Below are 22,047 nucleotides of genomic sequence, written 5' to 3'. Positions count from 1 at the left end.
AATAAGCCTAATGTAAACTGTTGCCATTTTATTCAGTTTCTCATGTCCAATGCATCTCCTGACTTGACAAGGACTATTTGTGATAGTAATCAATGCTGCTCAGTAAAATTATTCAATCTCACTGCCTCTACTTTTTCAACTAAGTTAAAGGCCCAGTGCAGAAGATGTGATTTTTCTGTGTTTTATATATATTACCACACAGAGGTTGGAACAATATTGTGAAAATTATCATAATGCCCTTTTAGTGTACTAGTTATTTGAAATGACCACCTGAAATTTCTGCCTGTTTTGGTGGGATGGAGTGTTGGCCTGCCTGGTGACATCACCAGGGGGTAAATTAGATAATAAACCAATAAGAAATAGTTCCAAACCTCTCTTCCAATAACAGCTAGATTTCTGATTTCCCCTCCCCACTCAGACCACCCCCAGACTGTCCTAGCAAAATTATTCCTTGAGAAAATGCTCTTTGCTACGAAGCTATTTTGGTTTATTTTTTTACAATTTCCATTTAAAACAATCACAGTAAAGTACTTAAATGTTACATAAATAATTTAATATTGAGATCAACACGGCTGCGTTGGATCTTTAATGGTTTTGGAGTTTGCCCACTGAGCTCTAACGGCAAACCTACTTTGCCCAGTAGATGGTGCTCTACACAAATGTATTTAGCTTCATCGCATCTGCATCCCATGTGCAGTTTTTCCTCATTGCATTTCTTCCGAGAGTACTGTATGACACATCAGTGTTTTTTCTCTTTTGTTATCATGCTAATCTCTACCATATTACCCCCAGTATCTTGATTGTCCTTGCTCTTCTGTTTTGTAGTTCTATTCTTTATTCCTCCCTTGCCGTCAGTCTTTCTTTGTCTCTGCATGGCCTCCCGCGGTAGTCATTGCCACCCCTGTCCTGAAGGGGGCTCCAGCCTGTATGTGTTGTAGTGGCAACTGGGCAAGCAGGGCTGGCTATGGCTGAGTGACATGCATGTTGGTGTGATTAAGCCTGTCAGACCTTTATGCTGCTAATTGCATGGCAACTGCAGATGGATCTTTAATCTAAGCCTGACTGTCCACCCTGCTTCTCAGATCATGCCTGGTTCTGGTGTCCCCCTCCCTGTCCGAGGTTGGGATTGGGATGTTTAATGTCCCTTTTTACATATGCGGTGTGTCTAAACTAGACATGTGAACCTCACACTCAAGACTTTACAATTTAGATTGTACAACAGGCAGGCTGTGTTGTTATGGAGCAGCAGGCCGTGTTGTTATGGAGCAGCAGTCCCAGTGTCTGTGGCCCTTCCTGGGCTCATCCTCTCTCCTCAGACCTGCAGGGTTGGCTCAGGAGATCCCCGTCACAAAAGGACACGCAATCAGATTGAATCTGATGCAACGCTGCCTGGGAGGCTTGCCCCTACGCTAAGATGCAGCAGCCTGGCTGGCCAATGGGGCTGCAGTACAAACCGCCTAAAAGGCCGCCAGGCCGAGTGGGCTGGCAAAGGATGTGTGTGTCTACCCTCAGCTCAGCAAGTCATGTCAACAAGCTGACAAGTGCCTCCTTTCCTCACTCGTCCTATTGCTTTCAGACCAAGTTGTCAGCTTTTCTGTAAATGAGGCCTTGCTGAATTTGGGGGAATTCTACCTTTGAGAAATTGCTTTGCTTACCTTGATGCTCTCTGTGCCTTACCCTTGGCAAGAATGTAACAAGCTCAGTCCAATACACAAAAAAAGGAGAGCACGTTTCTGGAAACGAGACCTACTCTTTGAGTGTGTAGGTGATGTAAAAGGTGGCAGAGTCTCCGGAGTCTAAGCCAGGACACACGTTGATGTCAGTGTGTGTCTCTAGTCAGCATTGGTATGTGGGGCTGAGAAAGCAAGAGGAGAGCAGTCACATACCCTGAAGGTGACAGTGGGACCTTATAGGGGATTACCTTGTAATCTGCATTTAGGATGAGTGCCTACTAAAATAGCTTATTTTGTGCTCTGATCTCTCTCGATGTAGTGTCTAAGTGTGTGGAGTCATAAGCCAGCACCCACATGTGCTTATCCAGGACAGGGTTCACTCATAAGGGCTTACATTCACCAGACTCGCAGCTCAAATCTTGCCTTTGTGATCCTATCACCTTCCCACTCTCATACATGTGCAGTTTTGTTCCTCTCAGAGTTAACATTATGGGGAAACCCTGCACCCTGGTCATTTCATTTAAGGTGGGATGCGGGCAGTGTGTTTAAGGAAAGCAAGGCATTGTTTATAGTCCTGTGTCAGAAATAAGAGAGGAGAGGGTAAGTGATGTAGATGGAGAATTCCAGGGACACATCACATGTGCTTACAGATCCAGAGTGAACATTGCTGGCCCTCACACTGATTCACTCCACAATGTGATTGGGTCTAATTCTGCACATTATAGCATGTCAAGTAGCAAGTGTCAAGTTCACAGGTTGTGGAGTATTATTGTGCTAATATGACTGGGTAGAATACTGCAGTAGATCTCGGCATCATCGCTTCTTGTTCTATGGAGCGATATACTTCAGCTCAAGGTGTGTGTGGTGAGGATAATTTGTTGGCAAGACTTTATAAGAAAATATTTTTATTGGTCCTCTCAAACCGGCTAGAGAACCAGCGACGTTTAGTCAGGACAATATGCCCAAACTGAGACACGTATTTATTAAACCCCAAATCAGCGGATGCCCAGCCATATTAAAAGACTTCATTTCCCGACCTGCAACGGGTCCGTGATGTCTCCAACAGCTGACAGACGATAAAAGCCTAGGCGAGAGCTTTCAGCAGGGGGAGAGAGTCTCTCGGCAAGGACCCGAACACTGTTGGACTTTGGATTGCTTTAGACCAGGATATTGATATCGAACATTTTTATTTCTATATCCGAATTTGGCGCTTTTTCTGCTCAATTTTGGGACATTTTGTTGAGTTCCATAACATTGCGTAGCTGGTGCATGTGCATTTTAAAGCGCATCTACCCCCTAAAGCCGTGCCCAATGCCGAGGAATGGATAGTGTGTCTGATAAATTTGGAAAGATGGTCGAGAGTGATGAGCAGTCGGAGAGGGATAGTGGCGGTGGCGCAGCGATGGCCGCGCTACACCAATGCGAACTCATCCAGAACATGATTGAAATCTCCATCTCCAGTTTACAGGGGCTCCGGACCAAATGCGCCGCGTCCAATGACCTCACACAGCAAGAGATACGTACTTTAGAGGTAATTAACTCTTGAAAACGCATAAATACGGCGGTCCAAACTGCGGAGTTATACGTATGTCTGCCTGGGCTGCATTTCTTTGGTGGCTAAGCTAGGCGCTCCATCAATTTCCTCATGTTTTGCACAATACACTGCAGTTGTTTGCTGTATTGCGCGATGCTATACATGATTATTTAAAGAATAGGCCTACATTTAAACATGCACGGTGACTTCCCACATTGTCTACTATTGATATAGCTATAAATGGACATTGTCACTGACGTTGATCTGGTTACTGTGACCTCTTTCTCGAGGTGAAATATTTGGCTGGAAACCCCGGAATTTTTGCAGCAATGTATTGCGTGTTGATGGAACGGGCAAATTCCTCACATTTTAATTATGTTCTTGTTCACGATTCCGCATTTCTGCATCAGACAAGCCAAGTTTGGGGACAAAACGAAATGCAACATGAAATAGCAGAGCATTTCTCGGCAATGGTAAATGCTCCTCATGCCAATAATCTAGATAATTTCCCTGAGTATATTTCTGAGCCAATTAAGGACAATATGTTTTTTTACTGCGTTCCCTGCACCTGGCTGTGTGAACAAAATAATTTCAGTCGTGTCTGGGATGAGTTGAGTAGCGTGTGCAAACAGTTCTGAGGAACCAGAGTTTAAATTGCGCAACGGGTGATGGCCTACATATCGGCTCCAGTCTTTAGGCCCAAAATATGGTAGTGTTTAGTAGGAAAATATTATATCAAAGTAATAAAATAATACGGAAAATGTAGCCTATTATAGAGCAATCACATACTCATGGGCATATACACTGCGTGTACAGAACATTAAGAACACCTTCCTAATATTGAGTTGCGCCCCATTTTGCCCTCAGAACAGCCTCAATTCGTCTGGACATGGGTTAAAAGCGTTTCACAAGAATGCTAGACAATGTTGACTCATGCTTCCCACGGTTGTCAAGGTGTGTGGATGTCCTTTGGCTGGTGGACCATTCTTGATACACCGAGAACTGCTTAGCGTCAAAAAAAACGGCAGTGTTGCCATTCTTGACACACTCAAACCGGTGCAAATGGCACGTACTACCATACCCCGTTCAAAGGCACTTTTGTCTTGCCAGTTCACCCGCTGAATGGCGCACACATACAATCCATGTACAATCCATGTCTCAAGGCTAAAAAATAATTTTATAACTGGTCTCCCCTTCATATTCACGGATTGTAGTGGATTTAACAAGTGACCTCAATAAGGAATCATAGCTTTCACCTAGTCAGTCTGTCATGGAAAGAGCAGGTGTTCCTAATGTTTTGTACACTCAAGATCCCAAATCAAACTTTTTGTCACATGTGCCAAATATAGCAAGTGTATACCTTTACTGTGAAATGCTTACATAACAAGCCCTTAACCAACAGTGCAGTTCAAGAAGAGTTAAGAAAATATTTACCAAACAGACTGAAGTCAACAAAAAAAAGTAACACAATTAGAATAACGAATATAAATACATGGGACACCTGTACCGAGTCAGTATGCAGGGGTACAGGTTAGTTGAGGTAATTTGTACATGTAGTTGGGGGTGAAGTGACTATGCATAGATAATAAACAGTGAGTAGCAGCAGTGTACAAAAGGGAGGGGGGTCAATGTAAATTGTCCAGTGGAGATTTTTATTAATTGTTCAGCAGTCTTATGGCTTGGGGTTAGAAGCTGTTGAGGAGCCTTTTGGCCCTAAACTTGGTGCTCCGGGGGTGTGTGTGGTATGTATGTATGTATGTATATATATATATATATATATATATATATATATATATATATATATATATATATATATATATATATATATATATATATATATATTGAACTTTGCGACCTTTTGCCACATTTCAGGCTTCAAACATAAAGATATAAAACTGTATTTTTTTGTGAAGAATCAACAACAAGTGGGACACAATCATGAAGTGGAACGACATTTATTGGATATTTCAAACTTTTTTAACAAATCAAAAACTGAAAAATTGGGCGTGCAAAATTATTCAGCCCCTTTACTTTCAGTGCAGCAAACTCTCCAGAAGTTCAGTGAGGATCTCTGAATGATCCAATGTTGACCTAAATGACTAATGATGATAAATACAATCCACCTGTGTGTAATCAAGTCTCCGTATAAATGCACCTGCACTGTGATAGTCTCAGAGGTCCGTTAAAAGCACAGAGAGCATCATGAAGAACAAGGAACACACCAGGCAGGTCCGAGATACTGTTGTGAAGAAGTTTAAAGCCGGATTTGGATACAAAAAGATTTCCCAAGCTTTAAACATCCCAAGGAGCACTGTGCAAGTGATAATATTGAAATGGAAGGAGTATCAGACCACTGCAAATCTACCAAGACCTGTCCGTCCCTCTAAACTTTCAGCTCATACAAGGAGAAGACTGATCAGAGATGCAGCCAAGAGGCCCATGATCACTCTGGATGAACTGCAGAGATCTACAGCTGAGGTGGGAGACTCTGTCCATAGGACAACAATCAGTCGTATATTGCACAAATCTGGCCTTTATGGAAGAGTGGCAAGAAGAAAGTCATTTCTTAAAGATATCCATAAAAAGTGTCGTTTAAAGTTTGCCACAAGCCACCTGGGAGACACACCAAACATGTGGAAGAAGGTGCTCTGGTCAGATGAAACCAAAATTGAACTTTTTGGCAACAATGCAAAACGTTATGTTTGGCGTAAAAGCAACACAGCTCATCACCCTGAACACACCATCCCCACTGTCAAACATGGTGGTGGCAGCATCATGGTTTGGGCCTGCTTTTCTTCAGCAGGGACAGGGAAGATGGTAAAATTGATGGGAAGATGGATGGAGCCAAATACAGGACCATTCTGGAAGAAAACCTGATGGAGTCTGCAAAAGACCTGAGACTGGGACGGAGATTTGTCTTCCAACAAGACAATGATCCAAAACATAAAGCAACATCTACAATGGAATGGTTCAAAAATAAACATATCCAGGTGTTAGAATGGCCAGACCTGAATCCAATCGAGAATCTGTGGAAATAACTGAAAACTGCTGTTCACAAATGCTCTCCATCCAACCTCACTGAGCTCGAGCTGTTTTGCAAGGAGGAATGGGAAAAAATTTCAGTCTCTCGATGTGCAAAACTGATAGAGACATACCGCAAGCAACTTACAGCTGTAATCGCAGCAAAAGGTGGCGCTACAAAGTATTAACTTAAGGGGGCTGAATAATTTTGCACGCCCAATTTTTAAGTTTTTTGATTTGTTAAAAAAGTTTGAAATATCCAATAAATGTCGTTCCACTTCATGATTGTGTCCCACTTGTTGTTGATTCTTCACAAAAAAATACAGTTTTATATCTTTATGTTTGAAGCCTGAAATGTGGCAAAAGGTCGCAAAGTTCAAGGGTGCCGAATACTTTCGCAAGGCACTGTGTGTATGTATGTATGTATATATATATATATATATATATATATATATGCAACAATTTCAATGATTTTATGGAGTTACAGTTCCTAATAAGGAAATCAGTCAATTGAAATAATTTCTTTAGGCCCTAATCTATGGATTTCACATGATGGGGCAGGGGCACAGCCATGGGTTGGCCTGGGGGGGGGCATAGGTCTGGGCTGGCATCTGCAGTTATGAGGCCAGTTGGATGTACTGCCAACTTCTCTAAAATGATGTTGGAGGCAGCTTATGGTAGAGAAATTAACATTCAGTTCTCTGGCAACAGCTATGGTGGACATTCCTGCAGTCAGCATGCCAATTGCGCGCTCCCTCAACTTGAGACATCTGTGGCATTTTATTGTGCACCTGTGTAATGATCATGTTGTTTAATCAGCTTCTTGATATGCCACACCTGTCAGGTGGATGGATTATTTTGGTAAATGAGAAATGCTCACTAACAGGAATGTAAACAAATTTGTGAACAACATTTGAGTTTTTTTTTTTGTGTGTGTGAGATGTTTTATTTCAGCTCATGAACATTGGAACCAACACTTATATTTTTGTTCAGAATATTCTCTGCTGTCATGACATTTGTCCAGCCTGCATTCAGTCGCCAACATCCACAAAGATGTATCAATAACCTACTCTTTATGCAAATTGAATGATACTACTGATATGCTTTCATGCTCATCACATTTGAATGAGATTGTCAGGTTTCTATTTGAGGAAAGCACATGCTATTACTCTTCCCTTCAGGGATTTTTGAAGAGTGCATTTTCCTTACGTTTCATGCATCTTCAACATCTGAGTTGTGAAAAGGTTCGGACTTCTTGAGTGGTCATTGAACTGCAACACTAGTTATGGTAAACCTGTTTCAGGACAAAGAAAGACTTCAAGTGAGTGTCAGAAATAGAAAGCAATGAGTGGGTGCTCTAGGCTCACTCTACAGTACGCCTTTTACCGTCACCACACACACTGCCACTTTCGCTTCTTCCTTCACACTGGGTTTTCTTGTTAGTTCAGGATGTCCATCACTGAGGAAAACTGGATCGTTATGGTCTGCTCACCCTGCCTTATAGACATTCAACTAGCAATGATCAATCAGAAGCTGTGTTTCTCCAGGCCGTACATACAGTGGGGCAAAAAAGTATTTAGTCAGCCACCAATTGTGCAAGTTCTCCCACTTAAAAATATGAGAGAGGCCTGTAATTTTCATCATAGGTACACTTCAACTATGACAGACACAATGAGGGGGAAAAATCCAGAAAATCACATTGTAGGATTTTTAATGAATTTATTTGCAAATTATGGTGGAAAATAAGTATTTGGTCACCTACAAACAAGCAAGATTTCTGGCTCTCACAGACCTGTAACTTCTTCTTTAAGAGGATATTCTGTCCTCCACTCGTTACCTGTATTAATGGCACCTGTTTGAACTTGTTATTGGTATAAAAGACACCTGTCCACAACCTCAAACAGTCACACTCCAAACTCCACTATGGCCAAGACCAAAGAGGTTGTCAAAGGACACCAGAAACAAAATTGTAGACCTGCACCAGGCTGGGAAGACTGAATCTGCAATAGGTAAGCAGCTTGGTTTGAAAAAAATCAACTGTGGGAGCAATTATTAGGAAATGGAAGACATGCAAGACCACTGATAATCTCCCTCGATCTGGGGCTCCACGCAAGATCTCACCCTGTGGGGTCAAAATGATCACAATAACGGTGAGCAAAAATCCCAGAACCACACGGGGGGGGGACCTAGTGAATGACCTGCAGAGAGCTGGGACCAAAGTAACAAAGCCTACCATCGGTAACACACTACGCTGCCAGGGACTCAAATCCTACAGTGACAGCCGTGTCCCCCCCGCTTAAACCAGTACATGTCCAGGCCCGTCTGAAGTTTTCTAGAGAGCATTTGGATGATCCAGAAGAAGATTGGGAGAATGTCATATGGTCAGATGAAACCAAAATATAACTTTTTGGTAAAAACTCAACTCGTCGTGTTTGGAGGACAAAGAATGCTGAGTTGCATCCAAAGAACACCATACCTACTGTGAAGCATGGGGGTGGAAACATCATGCTTTGGGGCTGTTTTTCTGCAAAGGGACCAGGACGACTGACCCGTGTAAAGGAAAGAATGAATGGGGCCATGTATCGTGAGATTTTGAGTGAAAACCTCCTTCCATCAGCAAGGGCATTGAAGATGAAACGTGGCTGGGTCTTTCAGCATGACAATGATCCCAAACACACCGCCCCGGGCAACGAAGGAGTGGCTTCGTAAGAAGCATTTCAAGGTCCTGGAGTGGCCTAGCCAGTCTCCAGATCTCAACCCCATAGAAAATCTTTGGAGGGAGTTGAAAGTCCGTGTTGCCCAGCAACCGCCCCAAAACATCACTGCTCTAGAGGAGATCTGCATGGAGGAATGGGCCAAAATACCAGCAACAGTGTGTGAAAACCTTGTGAAGACTTACAGAAAACGTTTGACCTCTGTCATTGCCAACAAAGGGTATATAACAAAGTATTGAGATAAACTTTTGTTATTGACCAAATACTTATTTTCCACCATAATTTGCAAATAAATTCACTAAAAATCCTACAATGTAGGTTTTTTTTTTTCATTTTGTCTGTCATAGTTGAAGTGCACCTATGATGAAAATTACAGGCCTCTCATCTTTTTAAGTGGGAGAACTTGCACAATTGGTGGCTGACTAAATACGTTTTTTGCCCCACTGTATACCCTGATCCCATCTTCACACACTCCCTGAACCAGACAAATGTGGGGATGCTGGAAAGAATATAAGTAGTATTACAGCACCAAACTGAAGCACTAGTTTTAGTCACCGTATTTCACAGGTCCAAAAGCCCGAACCATCTGGGTTGAATCACCCCCATCTGTTTGTTTGAGAAGATTGTAGTGACAATTGGAGCAGAGAGAGATGTTAACCATAAGTCGCCCAGATCTGTCTTGGGCTTGGCCATAAAATCCTAACTGGCAGAAATCTGACAAGCCTGTCAGCTTGACACTCCCATAGGGCTCCACAAGTGTTCTCATGAGTCCCGTATATAACAGCAGAGTGGAAAATATCAATTGTCAATCCAGCTAAATGGCCTAACTGATCAGTTAATTTGTGTGATGAATGAGAGAAGTGAATAACGACGGGTTAAAGTGTCTGTCACAGTTGTGTTGCAAAACAGGGGCATCTCTCCCAGAGACCCGCACTTGAGCGCAATCAAGAGAGGCTTGAACTCACATTATATTCTTACTGAAAGAGCTTTATTATGGCACTCCATCCATGGCTGTTTTTTTACTGTGTGCCTTGCCGGTGAAAAGATAATGGTGCTTTGCTCTCCAAGTGGAGTACTGCAAGGTGGTGCTTCAGTTTTCACACACTAATCCCTGTCTGACTCTTGACATCTCTCACACACCCCCTCTGTCTGTCTGTCTTTCTGTCTCCATGTTGGCCTGTTCTTTGTTATGTCTCCCTGTCGTTGTCTCTGTGGCTGTGAATCAGTATGTCTGTTACACTTTAGCAATGAATGACACTAGATGATATCCAATAATAATTCAAACAGCCTCTAGGGACAGATTAAATACTTTGTAGGGAAGGTTACTCTAAAAGAGCTTGAACATCGTTTTTTTTTCTTTCTTACAGGTTATACAGTGCCTTTAAATTGTTCACACCCCTAGACTTTTTCTACATTTTGTTACAGCCTGAATTTAAAATTGATTCAGTTGAGCTTTTGTGTCACTGGCCTACACACAATACCACATAATATCAAAGTGGAATTATGCTTTTTGAATTTTTTTCATTTTTCAATAACAAATGAAAATCTGAAATGTCATGAGTCAACAGTATTCAACCCCTTTGTTATAGAGTTCAGGAGTACAAATTTGCATAATGAGTTGCATGGACTCACTCTGAATGACAACCTCATCTCTATACCCCACACATACAATTATCTGTAAGGTCCCTTAGTCGCGCAGTGAATTTCAAACACATTCAACCACAAAGACCAAGGAGGTTTTACAATGCCTCGCAAAGAACAGCACCTATTGGTAGATGTGTTTAAAAAATAAAAACAAATAAAAAACAGACAGTGAATGTCCCTTTGAGCATGGTGAAGTTATTAATTACACTTTGGATGGTGTATCAATACACCCAGTCACAACAAAGATGCAGGCGTCATTCGTAACTCAAGTTGCCGGAGAGGAAGGAAACCACTCAGGTATTTCACCATGAGGCCAATGGTGACTTTTTAAAACATTTACAGAGTTTAATGGCCGTTACAGTAGAACTGAGGATGGATCAACATTGTAGTGTCTAGGGTTGCGCATTTTGGGGAATATTCAGAGGTGGAACATTTCTGTGGGAATATATGGGAAACAATGGAAATGTATGCAAATTAATATTAATACAATTTAAATGTATGTTTTTTTTATTGGATATATTTACCATATATGGAGACAGAAACATAAACCTTTTACCTTATGATAAGTAGACAATTACAAATTAGTAAATCCTTCCAATAGATTTTTTATTTACGAATTGAACTTTAATTAAATTAGTTGACTCTTCATATGGGATGATTTCACTGAACAACAAAATAAAGGGAATATTGAATGATCCCCAATGATCCATCGCATCTCCCAAAAAGATTTCAACATTCATCTGTAAAATGATAGTCTAGAAACTAAAGCTTTGGTTGTATTCCTCTCAGGCTTCCATGTCTTCTCCCTGGACCTCCACAATGTCCACCTCTTGAACATCAGACTCTGAGGCCTCATCTTCACTGTCACTTTCCAACCTTGTTGAGGATGGCTCGTTATCAGGCTCAAAAAGCCTCAAATTCAAACGGATGGCCACCAATTTTTCAACCCTTGTATTGGTCAGCCTGTTGTGTGCTTTGGTGTGTGTTCCCAAACAAAGACCAGTTGCGCTCTGAGGTGGCTGATGTTGGTGGGATTTGGAGGATGATGGAAGCAACAGGGGAAAGAGTCTCAGATACACAAGGTCCCCTCCACCAGGTGGCTGATGAGATATGTTGGCACGACTGCCATATTGCATCTCCATTCCAAAGTTCTTGCTTGGAAGTGTACTTCGTCAGACTGCCAAGAACCTTGCTCTCATCCAGGCCAAGGTGGCGAGACAGCATACTTAGTGTCCAACATGTACTCTAGGCGTGTATGGGCTTAAGGCAGACGTCTTCACACTTTTGATCTATTTCAGAACTGCATTTTCCTCTGCTTGGAGCAACAGTGAAGGGGAAAGGCAGTACGGATTTCTTCTCTTACATCTGCAAGCAGAGTCTGAACATCAGACAGGATGACATTGTCTCCCTCAATCCGTGTAATGGCTACTGCTATAGGTTTCAGGCTGCTTACCACACTCTCTTAAAATAAACTCCGCAAAAAAAGAAACATCCCTTTTTCAGGACCCTGTCCTTCAAAGATAATTCATAAAAATCCAAATAACTTCACAGATCTTCATTGTAAAGGGTTTAAACACTGTTTCCCATGCTTGTTCAAGGAACCATAACAATTAATGAACATGCACCTCTGGAACGGTCATTAAGACACTAACAGCTTACAGACGGTAGGCAATTTAGGTCACAGTTATGAAGACTTAGGACACTAAAGAGGCCTTTCTACTGACTCTGAAAAACACTAAAAGAAAGATGCCCAGGGTCCCTGCACATCTGGCTGAACGTGCCTTAGGCATGCTGCAAGGAGGCATGAGGACTGCAGATGTGGCCAGGGCAATAAATTGCAATGTCCATACTGTGAGCCGCCTAAGACAGCGCTACAGGGAGACAGGACTGACAGCTGATCGTCCTCACAGTGGCAGACCACGTGTAGCAAAACCTGCACAGGATCAGTACATTCGAACATCACACCTGCGGTACAGGTACAGGATGGCAACAACAACTGCCTGAGTTACACCAGGAACGCACAATGCCTCAATCATCAGTGCTCAGACTGTCCGCAATAGGCTGAGAGAGGCTGGACTGAGGGCTTGTAGGCAGTTGGAAGGCAGGTCCTCCCCACACATCACCGGCAACAATGTCTCCTCTGGGCTAAAACCCACCATCGCTGGACCAGACAGGACTGTCAAAAAGTGCTCTTCACTGAAGAGTTGTGGTTTTGTCTCACCAGGGGTGATGGTCGGATTCGCATTTATCGTCGAAGGAATGAGCATTACATCGAGGCCTGTACTCTGGAGCGAGATTGATTTGGACGTGGAGGGTCTGTCATGGTCTGGGGCGGTGTGTCACAGCATCATCAGACTGAGCTTGTTGTCATTGCAGGCAATCTCAACACTGTGTGTTACAGGGAAGACATCCTCCTCCCTCATGTGTTACCCTTCCTGCAGGCTCATCCTGACATGACCCTCCAGCATGACAATGCCACCAGCCATACTGCTCGTTCTGTGCGTGATTTCCTGCAAGACAGGAATGTCATTGTTCTGCCATGGCCAGTGAAGAGCCCGGATCTCAATCCCATTGAGCATGTCTGGGACCTGTTGGATCGGAGGGTGAGGGCTAGGGCCATTCCCCCCCAGAAATGTCTGGGAACTTGCAGGTGCCGTGGTTTTAGATTGGGGTAACATCTCACAGCAAGAACTGGTAAATCTGGTGCAGTCCATGAGGAGGAGATGCACTGCAGTACTTAATGCAGCTGGTGGCCACACCAGATACTGACTGTCCCTTTGTTCCGGGACACATTATTCCATTGCAATAAAATTTGATTTGATTTGATTTGATTTCTGTTAGTCACATGTCTGTGGAACTTGTTTCCGTTTATGTCTGTTGTTGAATCTTGTTATGTTCATACAAATATTTACACGTTAAATTTGCTGAAAATAAATGCAGTTGACAGTGAGAGGATGTTTCTTTTTTTGCTGAGTTTACATCATCCAGCAGGATCCTCTTCATGGGGCTGTCCATGTCGGGAGACTGTGTTATGGCCATTTCTTGGAGAGACTCCCCCTCCAGGAGACTGTCAAACATGATGACAACACCACCCCAACAGGAGTTGCTGGGCAGCTTCAATGTGGTGCTCTTATTCTTCTCACTTTGCTTGGTGAGGTAGATTGCTGCTATAACTTGATGACCCTTCACATACCTAACCATTTCCTTGGCTCTCTTGTAGAGTGTATCCATTGTTTTCAGTGCCATGATGTCCTTGAGGAGCAGATTCAATGCATGAGCAGCACAGCCAATGGGGGTGATGTGAGGGTAGGACTCCTCCACTTTAGACCAAGCAGCCTTCATGTTCGCAGCATTGTCTGTCACCAGTTCAAATACTTTCTGTGGTCCATAGTCATTGATGAACCTTCAGCTCATCTGCAATGTAGAGACTGGTGTGTTTGTAGTCCCTTGTGTCTGTGCTCTTGTAGAATACTGTTTGAGGGGTGGAGATGATGTCGTCAATTATTCCTTGCCCACGAACATTCGACCACCCATCAGAGATGATTGCAATACAGTCTGCTTTCTCTATGATTTGCGTGACCTTCACTTGAACTCTGTTGAACTCTGCATCCAGCAAATGAGTAGATAAAGCATGTCTGGTTGGAGGGGTGTATGCTGGGCTAGGAACATTCAGAAATCTCTTCCAATACCTGTGAGCATCAGAGGTGAACCAGTTGCATACACAGCTCAAGCAAGACATTCATCATCATTTCTCTGACTCCGTTCCTCCATTGAGTCAAGAAAACTTCTGATTCCTGTTGCTATCGATAAGGTGTCTGATTCATCATTTACACCTCAAATAGAAGTAGAGGGACTTTTGTCAGAGGTTTTTTGTTTTGAGTGCTGAGGGAACTTTATCCGCTTGTCCAGATGATTCTGCATCTTTGTTGCATTCTTCAAGTTATTTGGCACAGTATTTGCAAATGTACACAGCTTTTCCATCTACATTAGCTGCAGTGAAATGTCTCCACACATCAGATAGTGCCCGTGGCATTTTCCTGTAAACATTAGGAAAAAATGATAAAAAAATAAACATATACAATTCCATTTACAGATAAATAGTTAAGCAGTTAGATTAAACTCCTTTTAAGATATATGTTTTAAAATTAAACATGTATGGAAACAGGTGAATTAACAGCTCAAGCAAGCTAAATTCCACATGGTAGCAAAAATTAACTAGCAGAAATTGTCACAAGTTAGAAATAATTTAAACACACTTTGCTGTAGGCTACTATTCACTAGTTAACTAAAAATCATGTATGTCATAAAATATATTCACCCCACCCAGTATTGTAATCATAACTTACCAGAAAGCATGTAGTCCTTGGCTCAGACAGTGTAGTAGTGTGGGCTCAATAGCATCTCATTAGTGTGCAAGATCTTGAGAATCAGCTGTACATATCATGGAAGAGTGAACTTCACATGTGGTGGAAGAATGCACTGTGCATGCAGAGAGTTGCAATTCCATTGAATTGGGGATAGTTTAACCAAAATATGCCACAAGACCTAGAATTGCCTTATGTGTATCCCACAAAAAAAGGTTCACTGTTATAAGCTAACCTTTTTGATGAATTTAAGCTAAATTCCCCAAATTCCTGGGCTTAACTTCTCATGGAAAAATTCTGTAAATTGACCGTTAAGTTTCCAACCCTTCGCAACCCTAGTAGTTACTCCACAATACTAACCTAAATGACAGATGTTCCAAAACATGCATCCTGTATGCAATAAGGCACTAAAGTAAAACTGAAAAAATGTGGCAAAGAAATTAACTTTACATCCTGAATACAAAGTGTTATGTTTGGGGCAAATCCAACACCTCACTGAGTACCACTCTCCATACTTTCAAGCATAGTGGTGGCTGCATGATGTTATGGGTATGCTTGTCACCGGCAAGGACTTGGGAGGTTTTTTTTGTTTAAAAAAAGAAACAGAATGAAGCTAAGCACAGGCAAAAATCCTAGAGGAAAACCTGGTTGTCTGCTTTCCAACGGATGCTCAGAGACATTCACTTTTCAGCAGGACAATAACCTAAAACTCAAGGCCAAATTTACACTTGAGTTGCTTACCAAGACAAAATTGAATGTTCCCGAGTGGCCTAGTTACAGTTTTGACTTGAATCGTCTTGAAAATCTATGGCAAGACTTGAAAATGGCTGTCTAGCAATGATCAACAACCAACTTGACAGAGCTTGAATAATTTTTTTAAAGAATAATGTGCAAAATATTGTACAATCCAGATGTGCAAATTTCTTAGACTTACCCAGAAAGACTCACAGCTGTAATCGCTGCCAAAGGTGATTCTATCGTGTATTGGCATAAATGAGATTTCATGAAAGAAATTCAGAAATGTCTAAAATCATGTTTTCACTTCATCATTATTGGCTATTGTGTTGAGAGAAAAAAAAAATTCATTCCATTTTGAATTTGAGGCTGTAACACAACAAAATGTGGAATAAGACGAGGGATATGAATCATTTCTGAATGCGCCGTATGTAGCCTAGCCTTTATAGACATATAACATGATAAAGATTATATTATATCGGTCACAACAACCAGACTTCTGACTCCTCATTTGAATCTTGCTTGCGTAGGTGTCTCTTGATATACATTTTCTTCCGTGAGTCTTTTTGGATTAATGCATCACCATGTTATCTGTGCAGATAATCCATCCCTGAGCCTACCTAATGATCAGCAGATAGAAATGCATCATCTGTTTTGTCTTCTCATGATGTTGGAAAGAGTTTTGCTGCGCCGCTCGTGGTGTGAGCTATTGTGGCTGTGTCTATATTTAGACGTCTTTCTTCCTACGCATTTTCAGGGTTGGTTGTTAAATAAGGAAATCAAATGACGCGCAAAGAGGCTATGCTGAGAGGGGAGAGCAGGGCGGAAGGGGGGGGAGGGGGGATCAAAGCCAATCAGCTGGGCTTGCTTCTTACAACATAGCAACTGCTGTGTCTGAGGCCTAGGAGGAGACCGACTGGGGAGAATATGGCCATCTCCAGAGAAGTAACAAGCAAATCATTGCAGCATTATCCACACTATTTCAGTTTCCTCTTTTTGTATTGGGAAAACAAACGGTTCAATCCAGCAGTCGGATTGCATTGTGTGGAAATCATGGTCGTTTTACCCCAGCAGGCGGCTTTTGAGCTCTTCTTAAACATGTTGAGGATGTAGTGTTTCTCTGCATCTGGTAATTTTGAGGTCTGCAGTATTTGTGTAATGGGGGAGGAGGATTTGCATGACATGGCAAAAAACAAGAGGTTCCGTTGCCCTGTTCAAGCTTCCTTCCTACCCATTCCTTTCTGTTTTTTCTTCCTTTCTTCAAGGACCATGACATAATTCCATTTCCAGATCGGATATATTACATTTGGGTAAAATTTGACATACATTTGCTTCTATACCTGGGTAATAAACCTGCAATAGCTTTGTAATTGCATAGTACCAGAATTGGGCATTTTTTTGTTATTATTACTCAAGTGGAATAAGGAATAGTGCCTATTCCTCATTCCTGTTAGAAGGGTTCTATATACAGCATGGTTACACAATAATGTATTTGAGGCATTTTGTGTTTCTCAATTGAATTCAGTTTAATCTAACTTCCTAAATAATGATGCGTTGCTCTCTAACAGAAAGCGCCTTAGATTTAGAGAATGATGCAACACCAGCTCGAACACCTACTCTTAAGTTCTATGGGAATTGCCTGGTTAGATAATAATGCATGTTTGGTTTCAAATGTAACTCAGGAGAAGACACACATTAGCTTGCCCCCGTGCTGTTCTAACTGACTCATGTCAACGTGTAACCCAAAACACTCAACAATGATCTTCCAATTGATTCAGGGCCTTGATGCAATTGCAATCCTTAAATTGTCCTATTGTGTTGTATGTCTTGAGGCAGCAGTAAAGTGGGGTCCGAAATGATTGACACGCTTGATAAAAATGAGCAATTAGAACTGTGGAAAATAATTACTAAAAATACTGAGCTATATTTTGCACTCCAAAAAAATTGGCAAATATTATTTTATACTAATATAATTGCTCAGAGAAAGAGATTTTCAAAGGTAGGGTCAAAATTGACAGCCCTAAAGATTCTTAGAAATAAAGTAGCTAAAAGTGTAGTATTTGGTCCCATATTCCTACCACATCAAGCTTGTCACTCTACAAACTTGTTGGATGCATTTTCAGTGTTTCAGAATTATTTTGTGCCCAGTGGAAATGACTGGTAAATAATGTATTGTCATTTTGGAATCACTTTTATTGTAAATAAGAAAATAATATGTTTCTAAACACTTACGTTAATGCGGATGCTACCAAGACTACGGATAACCCAGAATTAATTGTGGTTAATGATGAATGAGAAAGTTACAGAGAGTCAAAGATCATACCGCCAAGATATGCTAACCTCTCACCATTGCCAATAACAGGGGAGGTTAGCATGTCTTGGTGGTATGATATATATTATTTGAGCATACAATAAAGCAGTGTTGAAATGATTAATTTCATAGTCATTATTGCTTATCAAGATGAGCAGTGATGTTCACACACTTAAAATTCCAAGCTATTTCTGAGCTTTGTATGGTGTGTCGGCAAGGCCGGGCTGTGTGTTGCTGGGGCTGTCGCTAGGACAAACCAGACGGGGACTAACCTTACACAACATAAGGACAGAGGATTAGTGGCAGCAGCCAGCCAATCCCCCAGCCCCTCCCTGTGGGGTCAGCCAGCGATGACGGAGGGGTCAGTGCAGTAGGTCATTGTCTCTGACAGTCACCCACGGACGATGGGCGCCCAGCCCCGCCACAAAGCACGTGGCACATGTGACCCTTCCTCCCTCCCTGCACCATGCGTCACTGTGCCTCCGTCCATTGTGCCACAATGGTGGTGGGCTGTGGTGATTTGTGGCATATTCATGTTGTTACCTGGGGCTGCTTAATATGCAGCATCACGTCACAGCCGTTTGTTAACATTTAGGCCCATTACAAAGGCCTTAATGTGCCATGTTCATTATCTGCCAGATCACAGTGCTGTGCTGCCCTGAGACCAGTGCACACAGTGACTGTGACGGGGGCCGCCCACATTTTATTAATGCTACTTTGGACCGCATGGGGCCAGCGGATAAGGGCAGATAAAGCTATAGGTGAAAAGACAAAACACAACAAAGCCTCCTTGTCACATGGTCCTGCCTCCTTGTCACTTGGTCCTGCCTGCTTGTCACTTGGTCCTGCCTCCTTGTCACTTGGTCCTGCCTGCTTGTCACATGGTCCTGCCTGCTTGTCACTTGGTCCTGCCTGCTTGTCACTTTATCCTGCATGCTTGTCACATGGTCCTGTCTGTTCCTACCTGCTTGTCACTTGGTCCTGCCTGCTTGTCACATGGTCCTGTCTGCTTGTCACTTGGTCCTGCCTGCTTGTCACTTGGTTCTGCCTGCTTGTCACATGGTCTTGCCTCCTTGTCACATGGTCCTGCCTCCTTGTCACTTGGTCCTGCCTGCTCCTGTCTGCTTGTCACTTGGTCCTGCCTGCTTGTCACATGGTCCTGCCTGCTTGTCACTTGATCCTGCCTCCTTGTCACTTGGTCCTGCCTGCTTGTCACTTGGTCCTGCCACCTTGTCACTTGGTCCTGCCTGCTTGTCACTTGGTCCTGCCTGCTTGTCACATGGTCCTGCCTGATTGCCACTTGTTCCTGCCTGGTTGTCACGTGGTCCTGCCTGCTTGTTACTTGGTCCTGCCTGCTTGTCACTTGTCACTTGGTCCCGCCTGCTTGTCACTTGGTCCCGCCTGCTTGTCACATGGTCCCGCCTGCTTGTCACATGGTCCCGCCTGCTTGTCACATGGTCCCGCCTGCTTGTCACATGGTCCCGCCTGCTTGTCACTTGGTTCTGCCTCCTTGTCACATGGTCCTGCCTCCTTGTCACTTGGTCCTGCCTCCTTGTCACTTGGTCCTGCCTCCTTGTCACTTGGTCCTGCCTCCTTGTCACTTGGTCCTGCCACCTTGTCACTTGGTCCTGCCTGCTTGTCACTTGCTCCTTGTCACTTGCTCCGGCCTGCTTTTCACTTGGTCCTGCCTGCTCCTGCCTGCTTGTCACTTTGTCCTGCCTCCTGCCTGCTTGTCACATAGTCCCGCCTGCTTGTCACATGGTCCCGCCTGCTTGTCACATGGTCCTGCCTGCTTGTCACATGGTCCTGCCTGCTTGTCACATGGTCCTGCCTGCTTGTCACTTGGTCCTGCCTCCTTGTCACTTGGTCCTGCCTCCTTGTCACTTGGTCCTGCCTGCTTGTCACATGGTTCTGCCTACTTGTCACTTGGTCCTGCCACCTTGTCACTTGGTCCTGCCTGCTTGTTACTTGCTCCTTGTCACTTGCTCCTGCCTGCTTTTCACTTGGTCCTGCCTTCTTTTCACTTGGTCCTGCCTGCTCCTGCCTGCTTGTCACGTGGGTCCTGCCTGCTTGTCACGTGGGTCCTGCCTGCTTGTCACGTGGGTCCTGCCTGCTTGTCACGTGGGTCCTGCCTGCTTGTCACTTTGTCCTGCCTGCTTGTCACATGGTCCTGCCTGCTCCTAGCTGCTTGTCACTTGGTCCTGCCTACTTGTCACATGGTCCTGTCTGCTTGTCACTTGGTCCTGCCTGCTTGTCACTTGGTTCTGCCTGCTTGTCACTTGGTTCTGCCTGCTTGTCACTTGGTTCTGCCTGCTTGTCACATGGTCCTGCCTCCTTGTCACATGGTCCTACCTCCTTGTCACTTGGTCCTGCCTGCTCCTGTCTGCGTGTCACTTGGTCCTGCCTGCTTGTCATATGGTCCTGCCTGCTTGTCACTTGATCCTGCCTCCTTGTCACTTGGTCCTGCCTGCTTGTCACTTGGTCCTGCCTGCTTGTCACTTGGTTCTGCCTGCTTGTCACTTGATCCTGCCTCCTTGTCACTTGGTCCTGCCTGCTTGTCACTTGGTCCTGCCACCTTGTCACTTGGTCCTGCCTGCTTGTCACTTGGTCCTGCCTGCTTGTCACTTGGTCCTGCCTGCTTGTCACATGGTCCTGCCTGATTGTCACTTGTTCCTGCCTGCTTGTCACGTGGTCCTGCCTGCTTGTCACTTGGTCCTGCCTGCTTGTCACTTGGTCCTGCCTGCTTGTCACTTGGTCCCGCCTGCTTGTCACTTGGTCCCGCCTGCTTGTCACATGGTCCCGCCTGCTTGTCACATGGTCCCGCCTGCTTGTCACATGGTCCCGCCTGCTTGTCACTTGGTTCTGCCTGCTTGTCACATGGTCCTGCCTCCTTGTCACTTGGTCCTGCCTCCTTGTCACTTGGTCCTGCCTCCTTGTCACTTGGTCCTGCCTCCTTGTCACTTGGTCCTGCCTCCTTGTCACATGGTTCTGCCTCCTTGTCACTTGGTCCTGCCACCTTGTCACTTGGTCCTGCCTGCTTGTCACTTGCTCCTTGTCACTTGCTCCGGCCTGCTTTTCTGCCTGCTCCTGCCTGCTCCTGCCTCCTTGTCACATGGTCCTGCCTGCTTGTCACATGGTCCCGCCTGCTTGTCACATGGTCCCGCCTGCTTGTCACATGGTCCTGCCTGCTTGTCACATGGTCCTGCCTGCTTGTCACTTGGTCCTGCCACCTTGTCACATGGTCCTGCCTCCTTGTCACTTGGTCCTGCCTCCTTGTCACTTGGTCCTGCCTGCTTGTCACATGGTTTTGCCTACTTGTCACTTGGTCCTGCCACCTTGTCACTTGGTCCTGCCTGCTTGTTACTTGCTCCTTGTCACTTGCTCCTGCCTGCTTTTCACTTGGTCCTGCCTTCTTTTCACTTGGTCCTGCCTGCTCCTGCCTGCTTGTCATGTGGGTCCTGCCTGCTTGTCACGTGGGTCCTGCCTGCTTGTCACGTGGGTCCTGCCTGCTTGTCACGTGGGTCCTGCCTGCTTGTCACGTGGGTCCTGCCTGCTTGTCACTTGGGTCCTGCCTGCTTGTCACTTGGGTCCTGCCTGCTTGTCACTTGGGTCCTACCTGCTTGTCACATGGTCCTGCCTGCTTGTCACTATGGTCCTGCCTGCTTGTCACGTGGGTCCTGCCTGCTTGTCACGTGGTCCTGTTTGCTTGATGGTGATACTATTGTGTACTGATGAGGTCTTGTACCTATTCCAGTTACAAAAACATGTAGTTTTTTTTGTTGTTTTTTTTTGTACATTTTTATTTTCTGACTAAAACAATGTTTTGGAAGAGAACCATCAAACACTCATGGACACACTGGCGCATTTATTTTGCTCTTGAAAATGGAGCATTGATCATGGTTTGATTTACAATTGTGAAGACAAAAGCCAGCACATAATACCAGATGGGAATAGTGCAGTTTGTGGGCTTCTGTGGCGCAGATTCAGAATCCATGTGGGTCATATGCCCACCATGACCACAGACGGCATGTGCCTTTAAAAACTGCTGTAC

The 22,047-nt window shown here is 44.0% G+C and overlaps 1 protein-coding gene across 1 annotated transcript in view; it reads left to right on the top strand.

Moving 5' to 3' along the window:
* The first annotated feature begins 2,769 nt into the window (after positions 1 to 2,769).
* Positions 2,770 to 22,047, top strand: part of ksr1a (kinase suppressor of ras 1a) — a 50,603-nt gene continuing 31,325 nt past the window's right edge. Inside the window, 2 exon segments of the mRNA XM_021618434.2 lie at positions 2,770 to 2,981; positions 2,983 to 3,204. Coding sequence (XP_021474109.2) covers positions 2,943 to 2,981; positions 2,983 to 3,204 — 261 coding nt within the window. The 5' untranslated portion in view covers positions 2,770 to 2,942.

This window comes from Oncorhynchus mykiss, chromosome 10 (assembly GCF_013265735.2).
Source record: "Oncorhynchus mykiss isolate Arlee chromosome 10, USDA_OmykA_1.1, whole genome shotgun sequence".
NCBI classification, from domain to species: domain Eukaryota; kingdom Metazoa; phylum Chordata; class Actinopteri; order Salmoniformes; family Salmonidae; genus Oncorhynchus; species Oncorhynchus mykiss.
This window is presented reverse-complemented; position numbering and strand designations above follow the sequence as displayed.